The sequence below is a fragment of the Cupressus sempervirens genome, chromosome 7 (assembly GCF_028749045.1).
Source record: "Cupressus sempervirens isolate cs-2001-9-10 chromosome 7, ASM2874904v1, whole genome shotgun sequence".
NCBI lineage: Eukaryota > Viridiplantae > Streptophyta > Pinopsida > Cupressales > Cupressaceae > Cupressus > Cupressus sempervirens.
The window spans coordinates 346,195,035-346,220,975 of NC_143124.1; the positions used below are offsets into that span (position 1 = coordinate 346,195,035).

At 31.3% G+C, this 25,941-nt stretch overlaps 1 protein-coding gene across 1 annotated transcript; it reads right to left on the reverse strand.

The window, feature by feature from the left end:
* Positions 1–635: 635 nt before the first annotated feature.
* Positions 636–2,247, reverse strand: LOC149546851 (GDSL esterase/lipase At4g10955-like). The gene is made up of 2 exons (XM_089791391.1): positions 2,048–2,247; positions 636–1,885 (listed from the first exon to the last, which is right to left on the reverse strand). The coding sequence occupies exons 1-2, from the start codon at positions 2,107–2,109 to the stop codon at positions 856–858; spliced, it is 1,092 nt and encodes a 363-aa protein (XP_089647517.1). The 5' UTR covers positions 2,110–2,247; the 3' UTR covers positions 636–855.
* Positions 2,248–25,941: the final 23,694 nt, after the last annotated feature.

Below are 25,941 nucleotides of genomic sequence, written 5' to 3' on the forward strand. Positions count from 1 at the left end.
GGTATATTAAAACAAAAAAATACATATTTGGTATACAAATAAATAAATATATAACTAATAGACTAGTCCAAATATTTATTTATATATCTTGTTAAATACTCAATTTTCGTTACTAAACCAATTTAATTTAATAAATCTTAAACAAATAACTCTTAAAAGTATAACTCATTCAACTCTAATTTTTTTGAAAATATTTTCTTATTTGAAAAGTTGAATCCTAAATAATAATGGGAGGAGTTAGAAATAATTGAGTTAAATGGGAGAAAGTCATTACCTCCCACTCAACATGGTTCGAGGAAGCTTATTAAGAAATAATAATAAAGATAGAAAAAAGCATGGTAGTGTATTAAAGGAGAGGAGAACACGGAATGATTGACAATTATATTATCTAATTTTACCTAACATTTTTATTACATATGGTTAAAAAATGATTCATATGTAAATATTATTTTTCACAAATGTTGATAAAAAAAGGTCAATACATGCTTAAGAACTTATAAATATTATATTAAAAAACATATATAAATTGGTTTATCTTAAGCATCCAAAGTCGCCAAAGATGAACCACACTTGAATTTGAGAGTAGCTAACTCCTTTGGTCTTAGATTCTGAATCCAAAGCCAGTGGGCAAGGAATATGTAACACCTTTAAAAAGTGGTAGATGTAATTGAGGAATCTCTTTTTGCATAAACATTTATATAAACCCCTTCGTTATCATGAGAAACAAGTGCCATTGTGTAGAAATGGGACCCGCAAGCAGAAATTTGATCATCATTTCTACTGATTTATCATGACAAACAAAAGGCATCTAGGGAGAAATAGTAAAAATTACAGACCCGACTACTACTGAAATCATCATGCAATGGCAAGTTTCTTATGTCCTGCAATCAATCCTCCTGGTGTTTTCTCTGTCCCAAGCCTATACTCAGTGCATTCAATCCTGATATCCGGCGCCCACCACTGATGAATCCCATGCACCGCTTGAAAATCAGACGCCGAAGTGAAATTCACAGTTAGCCTAGCAGAAGGAATCAAATGTCCCGCCTTGACCTCTTTCCCAAATGCAGAAACCACCATTAACCACACAGATTGCTGCGGTGCAAGCCCCACAATATCACAAGCCCCGCTCTGCTGAAGAGCCGCCTGGTTATGGAAATACCCCAAATAACCGGAGCACAAATCGTCCTTGGCATTAACATAAAGACAAGGAACCCACCTCTGAAGAACAGAAAAAGTTCTCTGGACTTCCATCTGGGCCTGCTTGTCCTGGATCGTCATAGCCAGTCCAGCCCTAACCAAGTTACCAGCGAAATTCAACCCGCGCTTAATCCTCTCGTTGTTGATCTTCTCCACGGGCGAAGAAATGAATGGCGGGTTGAAAAGATGGGCTTCCAGAAAACGCCCCTCTTCTTCCACCATTTTCCGTCCGGCCAACATTCCAATGGCGGCGCCCAGAGAATGCCCTGCGATCCACACGTTCTCGCAGCCGTACTTTTCAACATTCGCTTTCACTGCATCGAAACCGATCTGGAAGCGTACCGTGGTGTGCAGCCGGTTCGTGACAATGTGGAGATCGTGGAGGAGGTCTCTGCCCAGCGATCCCCGCGTTCTCACCGTTCCTCGGAAAGCCACCACTATTTTTGGGGCGCCCGCGGGAGGCGAAGAAACACCCGCGGCTTTTTTGTTCCATTTGTAAACCGATCCGAAGATGGAACCCTCGGAGGTGTCATCTTTGAGGGGTTTGAGTAGCTTGAAATTGAAGAAGCTCCACCAAATTTCAGCCTGGGCGTCCAGGCCGTGCCTCTTCTCTTGCCGATCTCGCTCTTGCACCACCACGCCCTGCACCAGACTCGCCGCTACGCTTCGCCTGTGTTCCGGATCCGACCTGAAATTTCATCAAAACAGGGGAAACCCGCCGCCGGTTTCAGACCAGTCAGTCGTCAAAATAAGCCTCTGTTTCAACAGCAAGCAGGTTTGGACGCCAAATTGGTAGCTATGAATTGGATTGTTACTAATTCATCATGTAGAGTTGTGAGATTTTACTTACCAGTCGACGGTCGTGAGATGACGAGGCCCAGAAAGCTTGAAGATCTGGCGCTCGCTCGGCATTTCAGTTCTTGAGCTCTCTTTTCTGCAATCTTCGTGGCTTTCTTAACTGGGTTAGAAGAAGATAAAATATTCTGCGCAGTTTGGCTTCCGTCGCCATCAGAAAAAGGATTCAAGCCGTTGGGATGCTGTGCAGAGGCCTACACGGAATCCCTTTGAGAATGTCTTAAACTGAAGTCAAATAGTTTTAACTGGAGTCAAACAACTTATGTTCCACCAAGCTTTGTGCTATCCTCTCCAAGCTCAGCGCAATGAGATGCACCTTATCCGTTAGGCGAGCTTCCTCATATTCCAAGGAGGCCTAGCTTAGATTAAAGGCAAGTCATTGATGCCATGGTTCGATGTTGCGTGAGAATTATATGATATGCTCTATCTAAATTAATATAATATTCGATCTCTTTATAATTATAATCAAATTTGTAATGGACTATCACATGTAATAGGCGAGAGGATCCATAATTTGGGAATTTTAATTTTATGCTTCTTTCAAATCATTTCTAACTTTTAAGAACACTTTTTTTTAAGAACACTTTTTTCACGAGTTGTCTCTTTATAAGAAAGTTTTCAATTCTACATCATCAATTATGATGTCATATCAACATGTTTTTTTGAATGTTCAAAATAGTCCAAATAAAAATGATAAACAAATGGTAGTGAAAAAAGAGTACCCATACTTATTCACTTAATGTGGCATAAGGTCATTGATTACTTTTTGTATCTAAGAATATGTTTCATTCAATTATGGGCACTCATCAATGTATTAACAATTTTATAGTCACAAACATCGGTGCAATGTCAAAAAATCTGGACATTAAGTCAATAAGTATGAATATTAAATTGCCAAATATAGTTAGCAAATCATCAACTCCTATCACAACCATTAGAAGAGTTCATTTAATTTTTTCTTGATTTATTAATTGTACACATTTATAGAATACATGAGTTGTAGGAAAAAAAAAATTGTTTGTGGTAATAATGAGCTTTCCCATCATTAGTAAAATGTTCAGCTTTGTGCCACAATACTTAATGCATTAATATGGAATTTGTAATGTATAAATATACCATGTAACCAGTGTAACGAAGTGACTAGTAGTTATCCTAATGAATTATTAAATAGTTATTACATAAATATTATCCAATCTTCATTTTACTTTTATCAAAATAATAACTAATAATTATTATATCAAATTCACATAAAATAAATTACTTTTAATTAATAATACATAAAAACATATTAATTATTTATAATTATAATAATATTTAATAATAATTTATTGGTTAAATTATTTTTAGCAAATAAAATAGCTAGTCAAACTATGGTCATAATGTAATTAATAATAATATTTTAATAATTTTAGAATAGAAAGTTAGAAATATATATCTTACATAAAATTGTTTATATCTGAAACACAATATTAACATATTTATTATAATTTAAAATTTAAAATTATTATAATATAATTATAAATATTGTAACTCTTAATTAATATTTTTCTATTTAAAATTACAAAAACAATTAATTATTCTACTATAAAAGAATTTTAATACCCTACAAATATTTTAAAATGAACTTATAATATCTAAAAATATTTTGTATATATTATTTTATTATATTATTTATAAAATATAATATAACATAATATTAAAATTTATTCTAACATTAAAAATGATGTTACACATATTACTTTACTAATAACATATAATAACTAAGTTCATTTGCATACATGAGAAAATGGCTCTGCCTAAGACTTGCAACTTAACAAAAAAGTAGAAGGCAAATTTATTATGTCCAAAAAAGAAGATTGCCCTCAACATGTCAAATCATTTCGAAGCTTTGAATTAGATCCAAGGCAACAATGAACCAAGAAGCCCTAAGTCAAGATCATCCCAAAGCAACCCCTTCAAGAAACACAAGCAACTTCCATGCATATACGCGATTACACTAAGAAAGAAATAAAGAGATCCATAAGTGAAAAATGGCCAAATCCATCTTAAACTTGCTACCAAACAAAACCAAAAAGAGTAAAGATTAGAGCCCAGGATGGAAGATTGTACAAAATAAGAAAAGTAGAAAATCACTGATAACACAAAAAATTAGAACATTAGGGCTCAAGGAAAAATAGCTAAGAAGGAAACCAACCAATGACAACTACAAAATATTCCCATGGGAAAAGGAAGAATGGATCTAAATGCATAAGATTAGACACTCCAAAAGAGGCAAGGTAACATTTGTCATTTCAAATCTATAGGAAATAAAAAACAAAAAGAGATTTTTTCCAAATCGAGAAAAACCCTTAGTCACAATGAGTTGAGCAAGAAACCCTCACTCCATTCCCTCCCTAATATCCACCCAAACTGTCAAGAAAATAGGTCTAGCCTCCTACATAAATCAACCTTGGATCATCCAAAACCTGAATTATTATCTGAAGAAAACAATATACCTATTGGTAAGAACCCTAAGTTGTAGCAGATCTCACCACCACAATATCAAACCTCAAATAAAATCTCATCTCCAACCAAGTCTACTTAAGATTGAAATTAATTTCAAAACCCTATTATAAAAAAATTAGTAGAAACCCCCAAACCTATGACTACATCTTCCAATCTATATATTTCCCCTCACTAGGAAAATCTAATCCCTGCCCACCGAAACTTTCGACAGGTATACTCAAACTTTAACAAATTAGAACCTAGGGAAAATATCATCATCAATAATGACATTACGGAAGAAAGATGGCATGAGTGCCAAAATAAAGGAATTTATGAGTACTAGGACCCTTCGAAAAATAGAGAAGGAAGACTAGGGTACTAGTTTTGATCCTTCAAATTGGAACAGGTATGTATGCTTCCCCTTTCTCATAGATTGGTTTATATTCACTATGATAATGAATTAGTTATAAATGAAATTTTGTTAGCTCCTTCCTATTTATTTAAAGGATTTTTGATTAATTTTATCAAATAGAAACCTAATTTCTTGGAGGTTTCAATTCAATCTCTCAAATTGGGATGAAATAGGTGATCATAAACTAGAAGATTACCTCAAGCTTCTAAGCTCCAAGCATGAGGATGGAATAAATAAGATTTGACTCTATGAAAAATGTGTAGTACACAACATTTCAATTGAAGACATAAAAGAGAATCTGCAAAAATACAATCAACTAATAAATGAATTCCTCCTTATCCATAATGATATAGTAGACCAAGTTGTGTTATGGGAAAAAGCTCACACACTCCACCATGAAAAAGGTGAGGAGTATCCAGATCCCTTAAATAGCAGCGAGGATAAAATAATAGAAAATAGATCAAGATTAAGGAATACACATCCACCTTTGAATGGTCAGTATATATAGAACACATTTCAAGAAAAAGAACAAGTCTCATTTCAGGTTAAAGATGAAGAATTACAAGAATCTCTCAAACCAGTGATCATAGAACCAAACAAAGAATTTAAGGAAACTGATCAAGATAATCTACAATCAAATAGTGAAAAGGAACCTTTAAGAGCAGTACATGCTCGATACCATTCTATTGATATCAATAAGAGTCTACATCCTCAATAAGGAAAAGTAACTATTATTCAAGACACAATCAATGTACTCAATGAATCTTTGACACATCTAAATGAATTACAAAGAAAACTTTTAGAAACATAAAAAACACCTGAGAAGGAGAAAGAATATCAACAAAATAGCCCTAAAAGTGTTTACAAATACAATCATAAATTTTGGCAGACCTTGGAAAGTGGAATAAATCCATTTGCATTAATAGATAAGAGTCAACAAGAAGATCAAGAAACATCATCATCTAAATTAATCATTCCATTAGAAACTAAAACCTCTGTATCCAATTTATATATATGCAATAATGTATGTAGCAAAGCTAAGGAAATAATAAATTGGGAAGAATTCAGATTTGAAGAGTATCAAGATAATTGTCAAGAAAATAGAAAAGAATTTCCCATTCAAGCACAAGAAGAAGAAAAATAAGAGGAAAAATGAAGAGATAAAATTATAAATGAACTCTTAAAAGAGGCAGAAGACCCTTCCTTCATTGACTCAAACCAAGATAATAAGGTAAAAGCATTAGTTGAATTTAAATTCCTCAATAAACTTGGAATTGAAGAAACTAAGGAAGGTTTGAGTGTCCCTAATTGTAGCAAAAAACTCAAAAAAGAGGAAGGAAATCATTGGCACAACTAATGGTAGCAATAGCTAAAGATGACAATCAAGGGAAAATTAAGGATATACTAAACATAGGGAAGGGGAAGAACCTTCTCATCCCGCATTGAAAATAACCACATGGAATGTTAGGGGCCTCAACACCCCTAACAAGAAGTGCTTGTTCAAGCGCAATCTAAGTCTATTTAGCTTAGAACTAATACTAATCCAAGAAACTAAATTAAGGAAAGTGAAAGACACTAAGCTAAGAAAATCCTTAAGTATTTGGAAAACTAGTCTCATAGAATCTACTGGAGCATCTAAAGGAATTGGTATAATATGGGATCCAAGGAAATTAGATTATCAAAAATTAACAGCAACTGAGAGATGGATGGGAGGCAAGGTTCTAAACTTCAAAAGAAACATCTAGATAATAATAATTAATGTCTATGGCCCTATTCCCACAAAAGAAAAAAAATTAATGTGGGAAGAAATCAACAACTTTATGAGGAATTTCTAGGAAAGCAATATATGTATTGGAGGGGATTTCAATGCAATCCTAAATCTGGAAGAAGAATTTAGAGGCAAATAACCAATTTTCCAATCTAAGAAGGACTTTAAAGACTAGTTCAATAAAGAGAAGCTAATAGATATCCTAACAACAAATGGGAAATACACATGGAATAATAGGAGTTTAGACTTTAGTTCCACAACTGAGTTATTGGACAGATTTATGTTTAAAGGAGATTTAAGTAATCTTAATTTAACAATCCAATCTTTGATCCTCCCCTATGTAGGCTTAGACCATTATCTAGTGCAACTGGAAACTTCAGAACATACCAAACCTTCAAGAAATCCCTTTAAATGTGAAAAAATGTGGTTTCTAGACAGGACCTTCATGTAAAATATTAAGATATGGTGGGAAGAAAATGAGTTCGAAGGATCCAAAATGTTTTTCTTTGTATCTAAACTTAAAATTTTAAAAGAAAAAATCCTTAAATGGAATAAAATACACTACAAAAATATTTTCCAAGACAAACTGGAAAATGAAGCTGAACTAGAGAAACTGAATGAAGAAATTATAAAATTTGGTATGAGTAATGAAAGATACCTAAAACATAAATAATTACTAGCTAAACAATAATTTATCCAATCCAAAGAAGATATTTATTGGAAACAAAAATCAAGACACAAATGGTTAACATAAAGGGAGAAAAAATACAAAATTCTTCCATAAAAACACCTTAAATAATAGAAATATTGACATAATACCTAGAGTAAAAAATGAGATAGGAGCTTCAATAGAAGACCCTAACCAAATAGCAAAAGTTTTTGTTAATTTTTTATAAACACATTGAACAATTATGAACATTCAAACCTTAAAGCACAAAACACAATGTTAAGATCAATTCCAAAATTGATAACCAACTAGGACAACAAACTTCTCAATGGACCCTTTTCCATAGAAGAAATTAAAGTAGCTCTTTTTAGCATGAATCTTGATAAATTTCCTAATTCTGATAAATCCCCTGGTCCAGATGGATTCCAAGCTTTCTTCTTCAAAAAATGTAGGATATTCTAGGATCATATATTTCGAAAGCAATAGAAGTAACAAGAAATTCAGGTTTTATTCTAACAGAAATTAATAAAACCTTCCCTATGTTGATTCTAAAGAAAGAAGTAAATGAAGAACTAGGGGATTATAGACCCATTTCCCTTTGCAAATATATATAAAATCCTCTCTAAATCCTTAGCAAACAAACAAAAAAAGGTCCTACCAATAATCATCTCATAAGAGCAACTAGATTCATCCCAGGAAGATCAATTCTAGACAGTATTACCATTATCCAAGAAACAATCCACTCAATTCAACTTAAAAAAGAAGCTTGCATGTTAATAAAATTACACATCCAAAAAGCATATGACAAGGTTGATTGGAGATTCCTATATAAAACTCTTGAAGCCTTTGGTTTTTCACACCAATGGATAAACTTAATTTTAATTGTATATCCACACCAAAATCTCAATCTTAATCAATGGAACCCTAGAAGGTTTTTTTAACATTTCCAGGGGAATGCTAAATAATGTAGAGACTGCTAATCACCTTCTTTACTAGGGCCCCTTTGCCAAAGCATGCTAGCAGGATTTATGTCAAAAGCTCAATTGGAAACGAGCACTCCCATAAAACTTGGGAGACTTCCTAATGAGTTGGCCCAAAAACTAAAGTCCAAAATCGACGAAAACCTTTGAAATACATCCCCTTTGATTCTAATGTGGAAGATTTGGGAAGAAAGAAACAAGTGAATCTTCCTCAATAAATAATTGTCAAAAGATTCCCTTATGAACAAAGTAGAAGTTAGCATAATAGAAATAATGAATAACAATTTAAGAAATGTATATAAGGAAGAAGGGACATTTGGAGATTGGGATGCAAAAATGAAAAATAATTGGTCAAACCTCATTAATACCCCCCTCCTCCATAGGAAAGCTAGTGAGAAAGACAAGAAAGAATTTTAATGGTCCAAACCTACCCTAGGATGGGCAAAGTTAAATTTTGATGGCATCACAAGAGGTAACTCTAGAAATGCAGGTTTGGGTTGCATTATAAATTCAGCTCAAGGAACTTGGCTTTCCAAAAGCTCAAAATATATAGGGGTAAATTCTAATAATATAGCGGAGTTAGAGGCTTTGATTTATTGTTTAAAACTAGGATTGCATCTATGCATCAAGAAACTAGTTATAGAAGGTGATTCCCAAATAATCCTAAATGTAATTAATAAAAGGAATGCCCCAATTTGGAAACTTAACTCACTTGTTGAGATTTACATTCCCTCTTAGATAAATATGATGATATTAAAATCCAACATATTTACCAAGAAGGTAATAAACTATAGCCTATCTCCTAGCGAATAAAGGAGTAGAAGGAGACAACAACATCGTATTTAATGATGAAACAATGCAAATAATCACAATGGGTAAGTAGAGAAAGGAACCCCCTAAAAATTATGAATTCCTTGAGAAAAAGGAAGATCCCAATCTAAAGTTATAACTCTAAACTTGAAGGCTAAACTAGGAGGAATCAAATTAGTAGATTGTATATGTGTGTGTGTGTGTGTGTGTGTGTGTGTGTGTGTGTGTGTGTGTGTGTGTGTGTGTGTATATGTATATATGTGTGTATATATATATATACATATACATATATATATACACACACACATATATATATACATATATATATGTATATGCATATATACATGCATATGCATATATACATATATATATATGTATGTATATATATACATATGCATATATGCATATGCATATATATACATATGCATATATGCATATGCATATATATATATATGTATATATATATATATATATATGTATGTATGTATGTATGTATGTATGTATGTATGTATGTATGTATGTATGTGTATGTATGTATGTATGTATGTATGTATATCATGACATGAATGGCTAATGTTACCACTATCCATATTCATATTACTAATCATCTTCACAAAATTATTTGACATCATGATTATAAGACTAGTACCTTTTGTAAGACATCATTGCCCTTGTCACCTACTCATTAACTTAACACTAGTATGAATCACCTAGAAAGACATCATGACTAAAACAAGTCATTTATAATTGATGGATAAGTAATACATCAAAAATCTAGAACCTTCTAGGTTTTTCTTGAAGGTGTAGTGCTCTATTTATTTGAAGTCTCTCCTACCAACCTTGCCTTTCATGCTTGTCATTTCTACTTAGTATCCCTTGTTCAGTGTGGTCTAGTATGGAATTGGTGCAGGAGCACCTACACAAAGATTTTTTTTTAATTTTTAATTTCATTTCCACATGTACATATATCCATCATGCATTAGGATAGATCATGCTATTCATTTTTGATAGGTTGTGTTCATGTCATCTAGTCTTTTAATTGCATTTAGTTATAATAAAGGCTTATTTTGTAAGGCACTTATATGATTTGGCACACCTATAAACCATCATGTTCAAGTTTTCAACTAGCCTATAAGAATTCAATTAGTTCATCTAATTCAATATTAGGATCATCTATGTGTTTCATAGGGGTCGCACAAATAGAAATGCATGGTAGTTTAATAATGTTTGCATAATACAAAGTTGCACTTTTAAAACTATTAAATTCTAGAAATTTTAGAAGTCTAAGAGTCTTTTAAATATACAAGAGCTAAAAAGGTCAAGAGTCACATTTATATATTCTTTTTTGGTCAAATTATATCATAGGGAAAATCTATGAATATCAAAAAGGGTTTTTTTGACAAGTTTGGATATAGAAACAAGAAAGATTTTCTGATTTTTGAAAAAGTGTTTTTTGTTGTTTGGTTTCCATTTGTATATGTGACTTGGTAAAGGTATGAAACTTATATGGTTGCATAGATAATCAAATTATCTTTCCAAAAAATCCAATTGGAGGTTCTAACTCTTCTGTATAAGGGAGAAAACCAAAATTTACTGAACAATGATTAAAATTTTGGGTATTGTTCTTCATTTTTTTTCCCCTTGTTTCTAGCTTTTTCATGTGTTTGTGTGGAAGGATAAGGGTTTGAATCCTTCATAAATGTTTAGGGGGTTGAAATATCTTTCAAATGAATTAGGTTTGAAGTCTTCACATGCCAATATGTGTGAGATATGATAAAATCTTTGACAGAAGGTCTAAATTTGCTTGAAAACCAAGGGTTTTACAAAGAAATTTGTTGTTTTTGATATTGGGCTACCTCTCAACATATTTTCAGATAGGGATGTGAAGTTTGTGGGACACTTTTGGAGGACTTTATGGTGAAAAATTGGAACCAATTTATCATTCTCATCAGCCTATCACCCTCAAACTGATGGGCAAAGAGAGGTAGTTAATAGAACATTGGGAAATTTGTTGAGATTACTCATAAGGCAACATGGAGAAAAGTGGGATGAAATCATAACCCAAGCTAAATTTTCATATAATGAATCCATCAATAGCTGTACAGGAAAGTCACTATTTCAAGTGGTGTATGGAATTCATCCTAGAGGGATCTTGGAGTTAAGAGATATGAGTTCACAAGAACAAGTTAGTGCACAAGGAGAGGAGTTTACTACATCTATGAAAGAGATCCATGATGAAGTCAAAGCACAACACCAAAAAACCTCTGAAAAGTATGAGAAGCATGTAGATTAGAAAATGAGACACTTAGAATTTGAAGTTGGAGACTTAGTGTGGGCTAATCTCAAGAAGGAGAGGCTACTAAAAGGTAAACATACCAAGCTCATGTTTAGAAAACTAGGTCCTTCCCAAATAATGAAGAAGTTTGGAACCAATGATTATGAGATTCAATTACCACCTGAGATTGGAATCTGTCCCCTTCAACATAACAGACCCCACACCATTCAAAGCAGCTAATGAAGGAGTTGATACAGGGAAAATTGTTGATGTAGAAGACATTAAAGATCTACCATTGAAGGAGGCACCAAATCTAGAAAAGATACTTGACACCAAAGTAGTGAAGAAGACAAGAGTAAAGGAGTATAAGTAGTACTTGCTAAAAATTAGAGGCTATTTTGATGTAGATGTTGTGTGGATGACAGAGGAAGATATAAAGAAGAAGGGTACCACTCTACCCTTTGAAAGAAAATAATATAAACTAAAACATTAATGTCATTCCTAAAGCTTTTCCAAAGAGGGGTCATGTGACCCTTGGGGAATACATACATGTCCCTTTCAAAAAAAAAAAAAAAAAAAAACAAATTGCATATCTAACTACCTAATTATCCTAAGGCATTGACTCTCATACAATGAGGAGTTTCATGTCAAATGAAAAAGTATACACCTATGTTAGAACATAGCCCCCACAAAAATAAATAAAGTACATTTAAATTTACCCTAAACCAACATACTTGCATACTATATAAAGTTGAAGCAAAACCAAAAAATAAAATAAAATCATTAGTAAATATTTAAGAAAGAGAGAGAGATAAGAAACCCTCCACCAAGGCCGACCAACCTCTACACACCACTCACCTCCCTCTCCTCACACATGGGAAGGGTCCCATCCTCCCAAGGAATTCATAGGGAATGATAAAGGTGGATAAGACAATAAACAAATAAAAAAGAAGTTTGAAAAATGTCCAATCATTTGCCTAGATCAATGTAGACTTGACCCTCCCTTAGAATCTAGTGGGGGGTGCTCCAAAAAGAGGCCATATTAAAATTAGATGCTTCGCGATGTAAATCATGTGAGCCATGGGAGAGCCATGTTGGAAATAAGGGGGAAAGGATTAGGTAAGTTAGTATGTATAATTAGGGAGTGATGGGTTAAGGGGAAAAGTGTTTGGAAAAAAGGTGTAGAAATTATAGTATTTAGGTTTTTTCTTGGGCATCAACTATGGTACAACATATTTGTAGCAGGTCTAGTAGCTTGTGTCGCTAAACATAATAGTTTTGTCTTTGCTGTTTCATCTGAGACATGCACAATCCCATCTTACCATACTCGTCAGTATATTTATATATTCAAATTAAGTTTGTATTGTAATAAATTGTTAATACATTTAAAATATTTTCTATAATATAAATTTTCTAATTGATTATTGTAATAGGTGATTATTAATATTAGTATTACTATTAAATGTTAAATTCTTATGATCATTTTAATTTTAATTTTAAAAAAATTATAACTATAACTAAAATAATGATCTTTGATTAGAAATTTTAAATTTTATTTATTTAGGAGGTAGGTTTTTTGAAATTATCATTTGAATTGTAAATTTTGAAATTAAGTGTAGTTTAGTTGTTTTTCTCTGAATCATTAGAAAAGTATATATTTATAAGTATTTAAAAAATCTAAATGCTCAGCACATGAGAACTTTGTTAAACTATTGAGATAAATGATGTAGTGTATTTATCTTTTATTTTGAAATTAGTATTTATCCTATTATTTATTAATAGAAATAAAGCTATTTTTAATAAGTCAATAAAAGCTATTATCTATAAATTCATAAGCTCAATTAATTTGCTAATTTTTAAAAATGAATATTTCAATATTACTAATTTAATATTTTTTTAAAAAATAATCCAAATAAATCATGTATGTTCATTATAACAATAAACATTTTCTTAAAAAGATATTTGAGTTAGATACATTAGAATAATATATTTTAATTTAATTATTAATATCAATATTATTTTAATTTTTAAAAAAAAATATTATTTTATAAAGAAAAAATAACTTAATGATTAGAATAATATTAATATGAAAAATAAATAAATATAATTATTGAAAATTGATATAGATCCAAAAAAACTAGTATCTATAGTAACTTATTAATAAAATTAATGATATCTTTAAAACTTTGCAAACTTTGTTAGAGTTTCATTGGTGAGAATTTAATTTTTTAAAATACTTATAAGTATATACTTTTCTAATGATTTAGAGAAAAACAATTACACTACAATTAATTTCAAAATTTACAATTCAAATGATAATTTCAAATAACCTACCTCTTATAATTGAAATTTCTAATTTCTAATAAAAAATCAATATTTTAGTTTTAGTCATAAATTTTTAAAAATAAAAATAAAAATAATCATAAGAATTTAACATTTAATAATAATACTAATATTAATAATCATTTATTACAATAATCATAATAATTAATATTTAATATTAATACTAATATTAATAATCGTTTATTACAATAATCATAAGAATTTAACATTTAATAGTGTACCTATTACAATAATTAATTAGACAATTTATATTATAGGAAATATTTTAAATGTATTAACAATTTATTACAATACGAACTTAATTTAAATATATAAATATATTGATGAGTACAGTAAAATGGGATCATGCATGTATTAGATGAAACGACGAAGACAAAACTGTTATGTTTAATAGCACAAGCTACTGGGCTCGGTGCAAATATGTTGCACCATAGCCAATGCCATTTTTTTGTGGGTCTTGGGTAATGGTTAGAAATTAGTTAATAATGTCAAGTAGAGAGTGTTTGGGATAGTGGTAATAATTGGTAGTTGTTAGCTATTTTGTTCGAAATTAGTGCTTGGAATGGAAGTAGATAAGAGTGTTGTGGGATGATTAGTATGTTTTAGGGTAGAAAGCATTAACAAATAAATAGGTTGTTAGTAGCTAATGGAAATAAATTGGTTAACTAAGTAATAGGTGTTTATTATTATTATTATTTTTAATTATTGTTAATTAGATAGTAAGTATTGGTAGGCTAGTTAAAATATAATCAATTGATAAAATTCTTATTAATAAGTTAGTAGTTTATTAATGATATAGACTAGTGTAGCTTCATGCTAATAGATGTTTAAAAATGATTATATAACTTGTCTTATGGTAACCAAGAAGTGGTAGAGTATGGAGTTATATATATGTTGGAGATTGGTTTAATAAGTAGTGTAGATTAGATTATATATGGGACATTTTTGAATAATATTTGTGTAATGTGAATCATTAATTAATGCTTATATTAATTATATCAAATTGTAGCAACTAAATATTTATTGAGTGGGGAAAGAAGATTATTATGTATAAATATTTATTGTTGGTACTGCGAGTAGCTACTGGAGTCTTCTATTGTTGATGTTGAACTTGCATTGCAAGTGTATTGTAACCTCGTGTTGAAGATAACACATTGTGCAGGTTCTGAAGGGGTGGGGTTGTTTTACCGAAAGGTTTTTCCCCACCGGAAAATCCTTGTGTTATGTGTTCCTTTCTCTGTCTATTTTATGTATGCATGTTTTGGCTACAATATTGTTGTTTACATGATATTGAATCTGTAAGTGTAGAAGATTTTAATAGGATTTGCATCATACTTTCCTTATGAGATTAGTGTAGGAAGCTATTTCTGCACCTGAGTTTCCTTACAAATCAGAGGTGCACTGAATGTTAACTACTAGTTCTAAATTTAGAGCTTTCCATGCATCAAAAACACATTCTGACGATAGTTTAACTCATACAAACACCTAATGAAGATGGAGCTTATACTTTTAGCATCTCCAGAGACTCCTACATCATCTAATGGACTTCTTTTTCTTATTTTTTCATGGTTTCTTTGTTTTAAGAGATGTAAAGGCTCATGCATCCATTTAATAATATAAATAAGGATGGAGTCCTATGAAGCACTAGTTAGAGAACTAGTTTGTACATAAATAGATTTGTTTTATTAGTTTAGAAGCATATGTTTGCATAAAGAGATCTCTCACTCTCAACACAAATTAAGGACAAGATTTCCTATAATTTTAGAAATGTAATATGTATTCTAGGATGTTATTTTGATGTAATAATATATGATATTGGTACTCTCATTCGAAGTGTAGTTATTCTTGCTTGAGTGTGTTATATTTTGTGAATGTATGTTCATGGAATGTAATGCAGCCAACAATTTTATTATGTCTTTTTGATTGAGCAATATTTTAGTTCTAGTGTTTTCTATGGGTTTAAAAATTATGCTGACATACTTAGTTTGAGAATAGATCACCTTATTATTCCTATATTGATTTTTGTCTCGCATGAGCACACTTTCCTTGGCCTTGTGATCTGATGAAAAGTGAAATATCTTATGATTACTAAATTCCTGTTGAAGATTGCATCATTGGAATTGAGGAAGCACTACTCCTATTTTCATTAGTTACCTACCAATCTTTTCAAAGGCTTATTTTGCAAACATGTTTCAGTAGTTTATCTCCATTAGGAATTTACTTTTCAAGTCATTTGTTTAAACTCATTGTTACCCTATCTTTGTTATTTTTTTTGCTAACCCTTGGTTGATTTAGGAATTCATATAGTTGCATATTTAGATTGCATTCATTAAAAAAATAGAAAATACTAAAAACATATTCTTTTTGTGGTTAATTTTGACATAGCAAGCACGTTGATCATCTTATCTAAAATTGGTTCAAACCAGCAAAGGCCTCCTCATGAACACTCACATTTATCTTCTACTGAGTAGATTCTAGTAGGTTGTAAGATCACCTGAAACTTTGGAGTTGATCCTAGATAAGCTTTTCAAGAGATGAGTTTCAAAGGATTCCTGTCATTAAGCATCGTGCAAAATGAGAGCTCAACTATATGAAATAATGTCTTCAAATTTTATTTCTTGTTTTTTTGTAAAGAGTGGTAAACGCTTTGACCTGGAGCTATGAACCAGTGAAGCCACAAATAGGGGACCCCATCCCCATTAGATTTGAACCTTTATGGCAAGAATAACAACTCAAAAACTTAACCACCACAACATGCCACTATTGGCATAATCTCTTCACATTTTGATATATACTTCCTTCTACTTAATTTACATTCTCCATTAATGTTGTGTACTCATGTAGGTGGAAGTCAGCTATCTTAGTCAATATTATGCCTTTGAACTAGGTCTCCGCTATTAAGCTCGGTCTCTTCCATCTAACTTGACCTATACACCAATTTATCTTCTAAAGTACTTAGTTCATATTATGATGCTCAATTTATATAGACAATTTTACTAATGTTCGATACGGTCTGTATACATGATTATTTTGTTCTAGTCCTTTCATAAGTCTATTCTTATGCATCTTTACTTATGCAAATATGTACTTTAGCACATTTTATGTTAGAAACTAATGTAAGATTTATCATTGAATATATAGCTCCTTGCATACCTTTCTTTTTTAGTTTGAAGTGATGTGATCACCTTCTTCATTAGATTGGGTGATCTCAACTCCATTTGTTCCACTACTTCCATCTTCTTCCTTTTTCTTTTTCCATGTTGAATTCATCTCTTTCCTTATTTGTTCAATATCCACTTTTCCTTTATCCATGGTGTTGTTATGATTTTTTGTTGGTACTTGAGTCCTACAATATTTTCTTGAATGTCCAAATTTGTGACATTTAGAACATATATTGTTAGGTGCATTGTTCTGCTTTTGATCAATCCAATAGGATTTTGTCTGTGATCTACATTCATGTGCTCTATGTCCATACTTTTGACAATTGGAACAATAGCCTTCAAATCTAGGTGTAGTATATACATTATTCATTCTTGGTCTACACTCATGTATTTGATGTTCTTTCTTTTTGCAGTAAAAATAATAATCAATAAACTTAGGTTTAGGATTTTGCATACCATTTTTTCTTCTGCAAATGTTTGCAATATGATGAAGTTTTCCATAGTGATAACATGTTGTTTTTCCTTTTGATTTTACATTTCCCAATTCTCTATTCCTAGATGATTCTCCTTGCTTAGTAGATGAATGTCTTGATCCAAAAGTGTTGCTAGATGACCTCATCATTTATTCAAAATATTTCATTACTTCATTTGTCTTTTTGAATCTTTCCACATATTCTTTCTCAATTTTCAATTCATTCTTCAGTAAATCCTTTTTGTGATTTCAAATTTTCTACATTTGTAGCCTTTCTGTTCAACTCTTGATTTGCAAGCATTTGTTGACTCATCATGTCAAGCTAAGTGTTTGTGATATATTACACATCAGATATCCTTTCTTCAAGTCTAGTTTAAAATTAGCCTTTTTTCTTCCTTAGTGATAACCTTGTCTTCCCCAGCTTTCTTCTTTTGCCCAATTACTTCACATAGCCTTATTGGTTGAATCTGATGTTCCCTTTGTAGTCCTCTAACTTCTTCCTAAAGGATTCTATTCTTATCTAGTAGTTTTATAGATGTTGAATCATTCTCACCTAAACTTCAAATTCCAAATAGTTCTTCAATTTGAATTTCATCATAATCAAATTCGTTAGTCCGAATAGCCAACTCCTTTCTCCTTTTTAGGGATTTCTTCAGGTCTTATCTTGTTGTCTCAAGTTGTTGTATTATGAGCTAGATGTCAATCACCTATTTCCCAATAACTTTGTCCAATTTAAAAGCCTCCATCTCCAAGATCTAAACTCCAATTTTTTAAACTTCTCCAAGAGAACCACGCTCTAATACCAATTGTTGGAAGTCTTAATTGGAAACCTAAATACTTGGGGGCGGGGGTGTTGAATTAGGATCTATAACACTTTTAACCTTTCTAATAATTCATAGTGCATTGACCATATTTACCATCTCATATCCAATTTATTATACATTCATAACTTATAAAATCAAAATATAATAGCATATAAATCTATTATATCAATCACATGCAAGAAAAGTTATCACATGACACAAAGATTTTGGTTACCCAGAAACTCTTCAAGGTGAAGATAAAACTTGCATGGAGATGACGCCCAAAAATCTTCAATATTGTAGTAATAAAGTTAACCTATTAGGGTTATAATATTTGACCATATCCAATGATCTACCCTATGAGGGGTCTACCCTGTTAAAATATTTTGAGACTATTAGATCTCACCTTGTTAGAGGATTTCACACTTACAAAAAAGTAAGGAATGTGTTAGGAGATTTACAAAGATATGTTAAGACCACTATGTTACGAGATTTTCCCTATCTCAATCTATTAAAACTAATTCAATACTCAATCCTCAATCTGCTTTGATGAGCTATTCTTGGATCTTCTCTTTCTAATTTGATCTTTGATCTGATATAGCTTTATTGTCCTTCACTACTTGACTAGGTCGCTTGCTCTATTATGATCAAACTCTTTGCCTCTTCTACAATGTTCACACATTCACACTTCAATTGCATTAATATCATATTCTCTCCTTCTCATCTATATCTCCTCATATCAAAATAGGTCTAAATCTACTATAAATAAAGATTTCTTAAAGAGTATTCTAGATGCTTCCCTATTTTGCCTCTCCATTTGATTCGTTCATCACAAAACGTAGGGATCTGTGATCCATGTCATAAAATGTGTAATGATCTCTATAATATACTCTAAAAGTATTAAATATCTTTTCTATGTCAGCCTGAAATGGTTTACCTTAAAGTTTGTATTATTCCTGATTTGAATGTTAATTCTGTGTTTCTTGGCATTCACTATATATATTTCTGACACTTGGTCTCTACTATGCTTGGCACCTTCTTTGTAACTCAACATCAATATGCTCAAATTTCTTGGTAAACATTTAGACTTAGCATACATTGAGAATACTCAACAACTAAAGACTTGCTCGGCTCCTATAGAGCTCAGTATATATACATGTTTATATATGTCTTTACATGACTCGACCTATGTGGAGAATCTTGGTCACAGTGATGATCATCGCAATCTACTTAGTATATGAATGATCATGGCAATCTACTTAGTATATGACTAAGTGTTTGACACTAATAGAAAATAGTAGTTAAAGATGTCAACACTATTTTGGTTGATGTTATGGAGGAACCCTGATCCATATGCAAGTTATGTATAATGAAAGTGAGAAAGAACAACAAGATGGGTGCCATATCTTCCATAACTCCATCTATTTTATTGGTTGAAGATATCCAATCATGTATTCACTATGAACTTGATAAGCTTGGAGTGGATTCCATCAACATTTAAAATGTAAAACTGTATCAGAATAATGATTTGAAGGATGTGTACAGGCATTTGAGGAAAAAGGGTTTAGTGTACGTAGTTGATATTCCTAATGACTTTCATCATGCATGGGTTAAATATGTGTTGAGCCATGTTCATGATCAACTTCTAAGGTTATCTATGCCACACAAGATCACAAAGGAGATTATTCATAGAGTTACAATATTTTGTGCAATCGGTGAGACACCTATCCTAAGTATGATAGCTACAAACTTGGTTCTATGGTTAACCAAATATAAACAAGATTACAGAGCCATGACCATCAATTATATAGTACACCAAGAAGTATGATTCACATCTATGGTTATAGGATAGAAAATTTATTAATTGAGTCATATAAACAATGTTCCTGGCAAAGTTATTCATGTAGCCTATCCAATGGTGATGGAGGATGCAACATATGACTTGTGTGAGATGTTATTTAGTCAATTTATGGTAAATATGAACAAGATATAGTGAGACAAGAAATGATGATTTAATTATGGAGCCATTATGTTATGTATATTCTTCTATATGAAAAAAGTATTTCTAGGTAGAAGAGTAGTATAATGGGAAATAGATAAATTGGTGGTTGTGCAAATAAGTGAGTTAATTGAAGAGTTAGGCGAAACTTTAATAATTTTATGTGGGGTTACTTTGAAGATTTTTAGTCAAGAATGTGTAAAATAGAAATAATCTTAGGTATTATTATAAAGGAATATAAAGTTGATATGTGTTTTCTTGTTAATATTAGCACTTGCATTTTGTAATTTTTGCAACCAAGAACCTTTTGGCTACTTGCCATGGGTTATGAGGTAGATGATGACATAGTAAAGATCTATGTAGATATACTTTTGTCTGAACCTATAGATGCTACCACACCAAGGTTTGGTACCTATAAAGAATCTTATTCAAATATTTAGATGGAATTGAAGAAAATAGTTATATAGAAAAAAAAAAAAAAAAGGATAGCAATATGTACTTTGATAGAGAAATTTGGAAGTGAAGTTGTTGGTACTTCCACTATAGTCCTTTAAGAACCAACACATATTATTCCCATTTTGTTTGAAAAATAAAAGGAGATATCATAAGCAAAGAAAACCTATAAGAGGAAAGAGAAGTATAATGAGTAAAGTGATAAAAAAAATGATTCAAAAGAAGAAGAGGAAGCTAGAATAGAATCAAACAAGGAAGTGAATTGGTTGAAAATGAGTGGTAACAAGAAAGCCACTTCTATTGAATTCGTAGTCAAATATATATTGGAGAGTGGAAGAGTAGATAGTGTTGCAAGAAGATATGAATTTTGTAATGATGAAGAAAAGAATAAGCTAGAAGATGTAATTGTGTGGAGTCTACACAATTTTTGCAAAAATCCAACTAGACTATTTGAATTTCTACATCAAGAACGTTAGTAGTCAATTGATGTGAGATGGATAATAGCACTCCAAATGGACATATTCATTATGGAGAGATCACTTATGCAAGTACCTCCTAGTTTGGATCTTGATTAAGTGAGGATAATGGTGGATGCTTATAGACAAGATTTCAAAATTAGAAGCAAAGCTTCAAAAATTATTTTTGGTGATATACAAAGTATACATGATAAGACTATAAAGACATGGAAGAATATAAAACAAATGTGGAAGGAAGTAGAACAAGAGAAAAATGAATAAGAAGTGATTATTGAACAAAAGAAAGTTAAAAAACCAATAGATGTATAAGTTGATGATACAACTACCACTGAACAAGTAAGTGGCGAGGTTACGTTAGATATGGCCAAGAAAGTTCATGACATAAAAAGGATGCTGGAAAAATTGGTGGTGATGAATTAATAATTTAAAACATTCCTTACCAATATGTTCCCATATGTTGATGTAGAAGCATCCTTGGGTTGTTGGCAATCTTGCATCCCCAAAATATACTTGCTTTCCTTACTATTTTCCATTTATTAGTCTGATAGTTTGATTTGGAAATCACTTGATTTCCCTTTCAAAATTCTGCAAGATTGACTTCTTATTGTGTATTTATCTTGGATCACTATACTATGTTCATATAATTTAATGTTACAATTGGTTGAATTTGTGCTTCATCTTCTCAAGTGTTGATTTCATATGTGGTTCTTCATTTGATGCATGGCATTTGTTTTGGTGAGGTTCTATATTTGGGAGTTATCTTATGCACTCTTAGATCTAGATAGTTGGATGTTTTGTGGACCTATAAGATTGTCAAAGTTCTTATAATATAATATGTATTTGGTTATTAATTCATTTTTGGTTAGTCCTACATTGTGTAACACATTTCCTTTCCTTGGGAAATGTAACTCAAAGTCATGTCATGTGTCCTGATGGCTATATTTGTAATGTAGTCATGTATTGTAGAGGTGCTGAGAGGAAGCATGGTGAATAGAGAAAGATGATATCTCAAGAGATAAGAGTTTGGTCAATAATCTAGAATGTATTAGCCATAACCAGAAAGAACTTATAGCTTTGCATATATGATGTTCATTTGATGTAACTCAATATCTATTATTAATAAAAAAATTGTTTTCAAGTGTATCTTCTTATACTTATGTTGTGTTTCCTCTCATTTCATTAGATGACATCAAATCAAAGGTTGATTTGGTTGGTGACTTATTAGAGCATGGTTGAACTTGGTTGACTTGTCAAGACCTGGACTTCTTTGTTTTGATGCAATAGATTATGGTTATGGCTTGCAATTGCAGAGGACTTCCTCAAGTTGGTAACCTATTACACACATGTTGACTTCTTGTTGGTGGATAGATTGCCAAAGATATAGATGGTTACACCTTGATTTGATTCAATATGCTACTTAGAAGGATGATTCCTAGGAGGTTGGAACATATGTTTAAAGAATTTAAGGTAGAAATGATGAATAAAATCCATAATGTCCTGAATGGCTTCAAAAGGAATCCTAAAATAGAAGATGAATATGTGGAAGTTGTTGAAGATCTTGAAGTTCTTGAAGTAGAAATACCTACAAAATAAGAGGGATTGCTAAAAGATTTTTCACAAGTTGGTAAGAGTCATAGAATGGAGGTATCAAATTATTCTAGTTTGAATTATAGCTTAAGGAATTAATATATTGGTTATTGAATTTGTAGATTATCTCGAGCTTAAGAATCCAATAGATCCATAGAGAGTTAGGTTAGAAAAAACTAAATTGAAGGGCCACATTTCCTTATGGTGGAAAGTATTACAAAGAGATACATAAGATGCCAATGAACCTAAGGTTAGTAGATAGATACATATGGTTTCTAGATTGAAGGCTAAATTCATTCCTAAAGACTATGAACATGAATTGTTTAAGAAGTTGCAGAACTTGAGGCATAAGGATATCTCTATGAAGGAATATATTGAAGCATTTTGCAAGGTACAGATCAAATTTGGAGATTGTGAATCTTCCAAGGAAAATATTGCAGGGTATGTTAATAGTTTAAAATTTAATATTTTGGATGAATTGAGTATGTTGAAACTTAGTTCAAGATGCTTATCAATATGTATTAAAGGTGGAAGATAAGTTAGGAAGAAAACAAGGTAAATAATTGACAAAATTGGATAAGGGTAAGCAAGTAATTTATGATAAGAAATTTGTGCTTAAAGATACTTTTTTTAAATGTCATAAAGAGGGACACTGAGATTTTGAATATCTTGGTTAACATATTGATAAAAAAAACTTGCTAGTATAGGAAGATCTAAAAGAGGAAACATCTGATGTTGATTTGGCTTTTCTTGAAGTAGGAGAATCTCTTTTGACAAGAAGGGTCATTTTGGCTAAGCATGATGAGGAACTAGTGTAAAGAAGAAACTTGTTTAAAAATATCTTCAAGTCTAGAGGTAAATGTTTCAAGGTTATTATGGATGGAGGTAGTACTGATAATCTTGTATCCAAGGAAATGGGTAGGAAGCTTTGATTGAAGAGAAAAAACCATCCTACTCCTTATGGTATCATTTGTTTTCAGAATGATCATTTGGTGTAGGTTAGAGACAAAATCTTGGTTAATTTTAGTATTGGACCTTTTAAGGATGAAGTATTATGTGATTTGGTTAGCATGAGTGCTTGTCATGTTTTACTTAGAAGACCTTGGTAGTTTGATAGAGGAGTTATTCATGATTCCCAAAAGAATATGATTATAGTTAGGAGGAATTGTAGGAATTTTTGTTTTATTCCTTTGAAGGATAAGGAAGGAGGGAAAGAGAACAACATGAATATTTTCAAATCTTTTAGCTTGAGAAAAGTAGAACCTATGGTTAAAGTTATTACTATTGAAAGACAGTCTGATTTGAGAAAGTTATCTAATCCTATGGTCAAGAATAAAGGAAAAGGAAAGAAGACTTATAATAAGATGAAGGAATAAAATAGGTGAAATTCATTTGATTTTGGAAGAAGTAGAAGACTTGAGATAACTAAAGGACCAATTGGTTATAGTAGCAAGTTTGGAAAAAAAATTGTGTTGATTGATGAAGAGGATTTATGAGTTAGGAATAAGCATGGGATTTATGTTTTGAATTCTTTCAAATGTTCATAATTCCTTATGGAAATATCTTGGATCACTATCTTATTAAGTTTGGATAAAAAATTGTGTTGATTGATGAAGAGGATTTATGAGTTAGGAATAAGCATGGGATTTATGTTTTGAATTCTTTCAAATGTTCATAATTCCTTATGGAAATATCTTGGATCACTATCTTATTTTAAATAATTTAATGTTATAGTTGGTTGGAGTTATGCTTCATCTTCTTGAATGATGATTTCCTATGTGGTTCTTCATTTAATGCATGATATTTGTTTCACTGAGGTTCTATATTTGGGAGTTAGCTTATGCACTCTTAAATCTATATAGTTTGATGATGTATGGACATATATCTAAGGCCATCAAAGTTCTTATATTGTATTATGTATCTAGTCATTAAATCTTTGTGAGCTAGTCTTGTATTGTATAACATATTTCCTTTCCTTATGGAATGTAACTCAAAGCCAACTTATGTGTCATGATGGCTATATATGTAATATACTCAAGTATTCTAGAGGAAGGGAGAGGTAACATGGTCAGTAGAGAAAGAGAATAGCTTGAGAGAGGAGAGTTTTTTGTGTAATATGGAATGTATTGGTTGTAACTAGGAAGGCCTTATAGCTTGACATGTATAATGTTCATTTGATGATGATAAAAGAGTTTTTTTTCAATTGTATCTTGGTATAATTTTATTGATGTAGGAGAATCGTTGGACTATTGAAAATCTTGCAACACCCAATTTTTTTTGTTTTTTTTGTTTTAATGTTACATGTTTGACGATTTACATTGGCAAACACTTGTTTGACATTATTTCCAAATTCTACAAATTTGTCTTCATATTGTGGACATATCTTGTATCATTATGCTAAGTGTACATAATCCTATGTGATGACTAGTGGAAGTTATGCATCATCTTCTCAAGTGTTGATTTCCTTTGTTTCTCTTCATGTGATGTTTGGTATTTAATTTGGTGTGGTTCTATATTTAAGAGTCAGCTTATGCACTCTTGGATCTAGGGAGTTGATTAACATATGGATCTATAATTGAGGAAACATAATGTTATTTCATGTATTATGTATTTGCTCATTAACTATTGGAAGGTTAGTCATATATTGTAATGCATGTTTCCTACTATTGGAGATTATGAGCTCAAATTTGACTTAAGTGTCCTAATGGCTATATGTGTTATGTCCTTGAGTTTTAAGAGGTCTTATTCAAGTAGTATCATTCAATAGGATACTTAGAGGAAGCTCGCATAGAAAACTTTGGTATGCAATCTATAATGTACATTCATCATGACTAGGGAGACCTTATAACTTGACATATAGTATATTTTATCATGTGAGAAGTCTTATGAATCAATGGAGTCTATGGTAAAAAATTGATGTAATTGAAGATTTGTTGATAATAAAAAATTTCTTGCAATTTATGCTGTGTAATTTTTTTGCGTTGTAATTGATGGGAGCTTGGTGATCTTTTTTAGGGATTCACTTACCTTGTACTACATTAGAATCATATCAAAGCTGGTTGTTGATCTTGTTGTTTTATCTATGATCTTAAGTGAGTGTAATGTTGATCTTGTTGGTGACTTGTAAGAGATTGAGTGAACCTGATAGTTTCTAATCTAATCTTGGTTAAGCTTGGAGAGATTGTGAATAATTGAATCC

Excerpts from the sequence above, each read along its gene's own strand:
- LOC149546851 (XM_089791391.1), bottom strand. The coding sequence starts at position 2,109 with ATGCCGAGCGAGCGCCAGATCTTCAAGCTTTCTGGGCCTCGTCATCTC. Across the intron at positions 1,886-2,047 it reads CATCTCACGACCGTCGACTG|GTCGGATCCGGAACACAGGC; the intron begins GTAAGTAAAATC and ends ATGAAATTTCAG.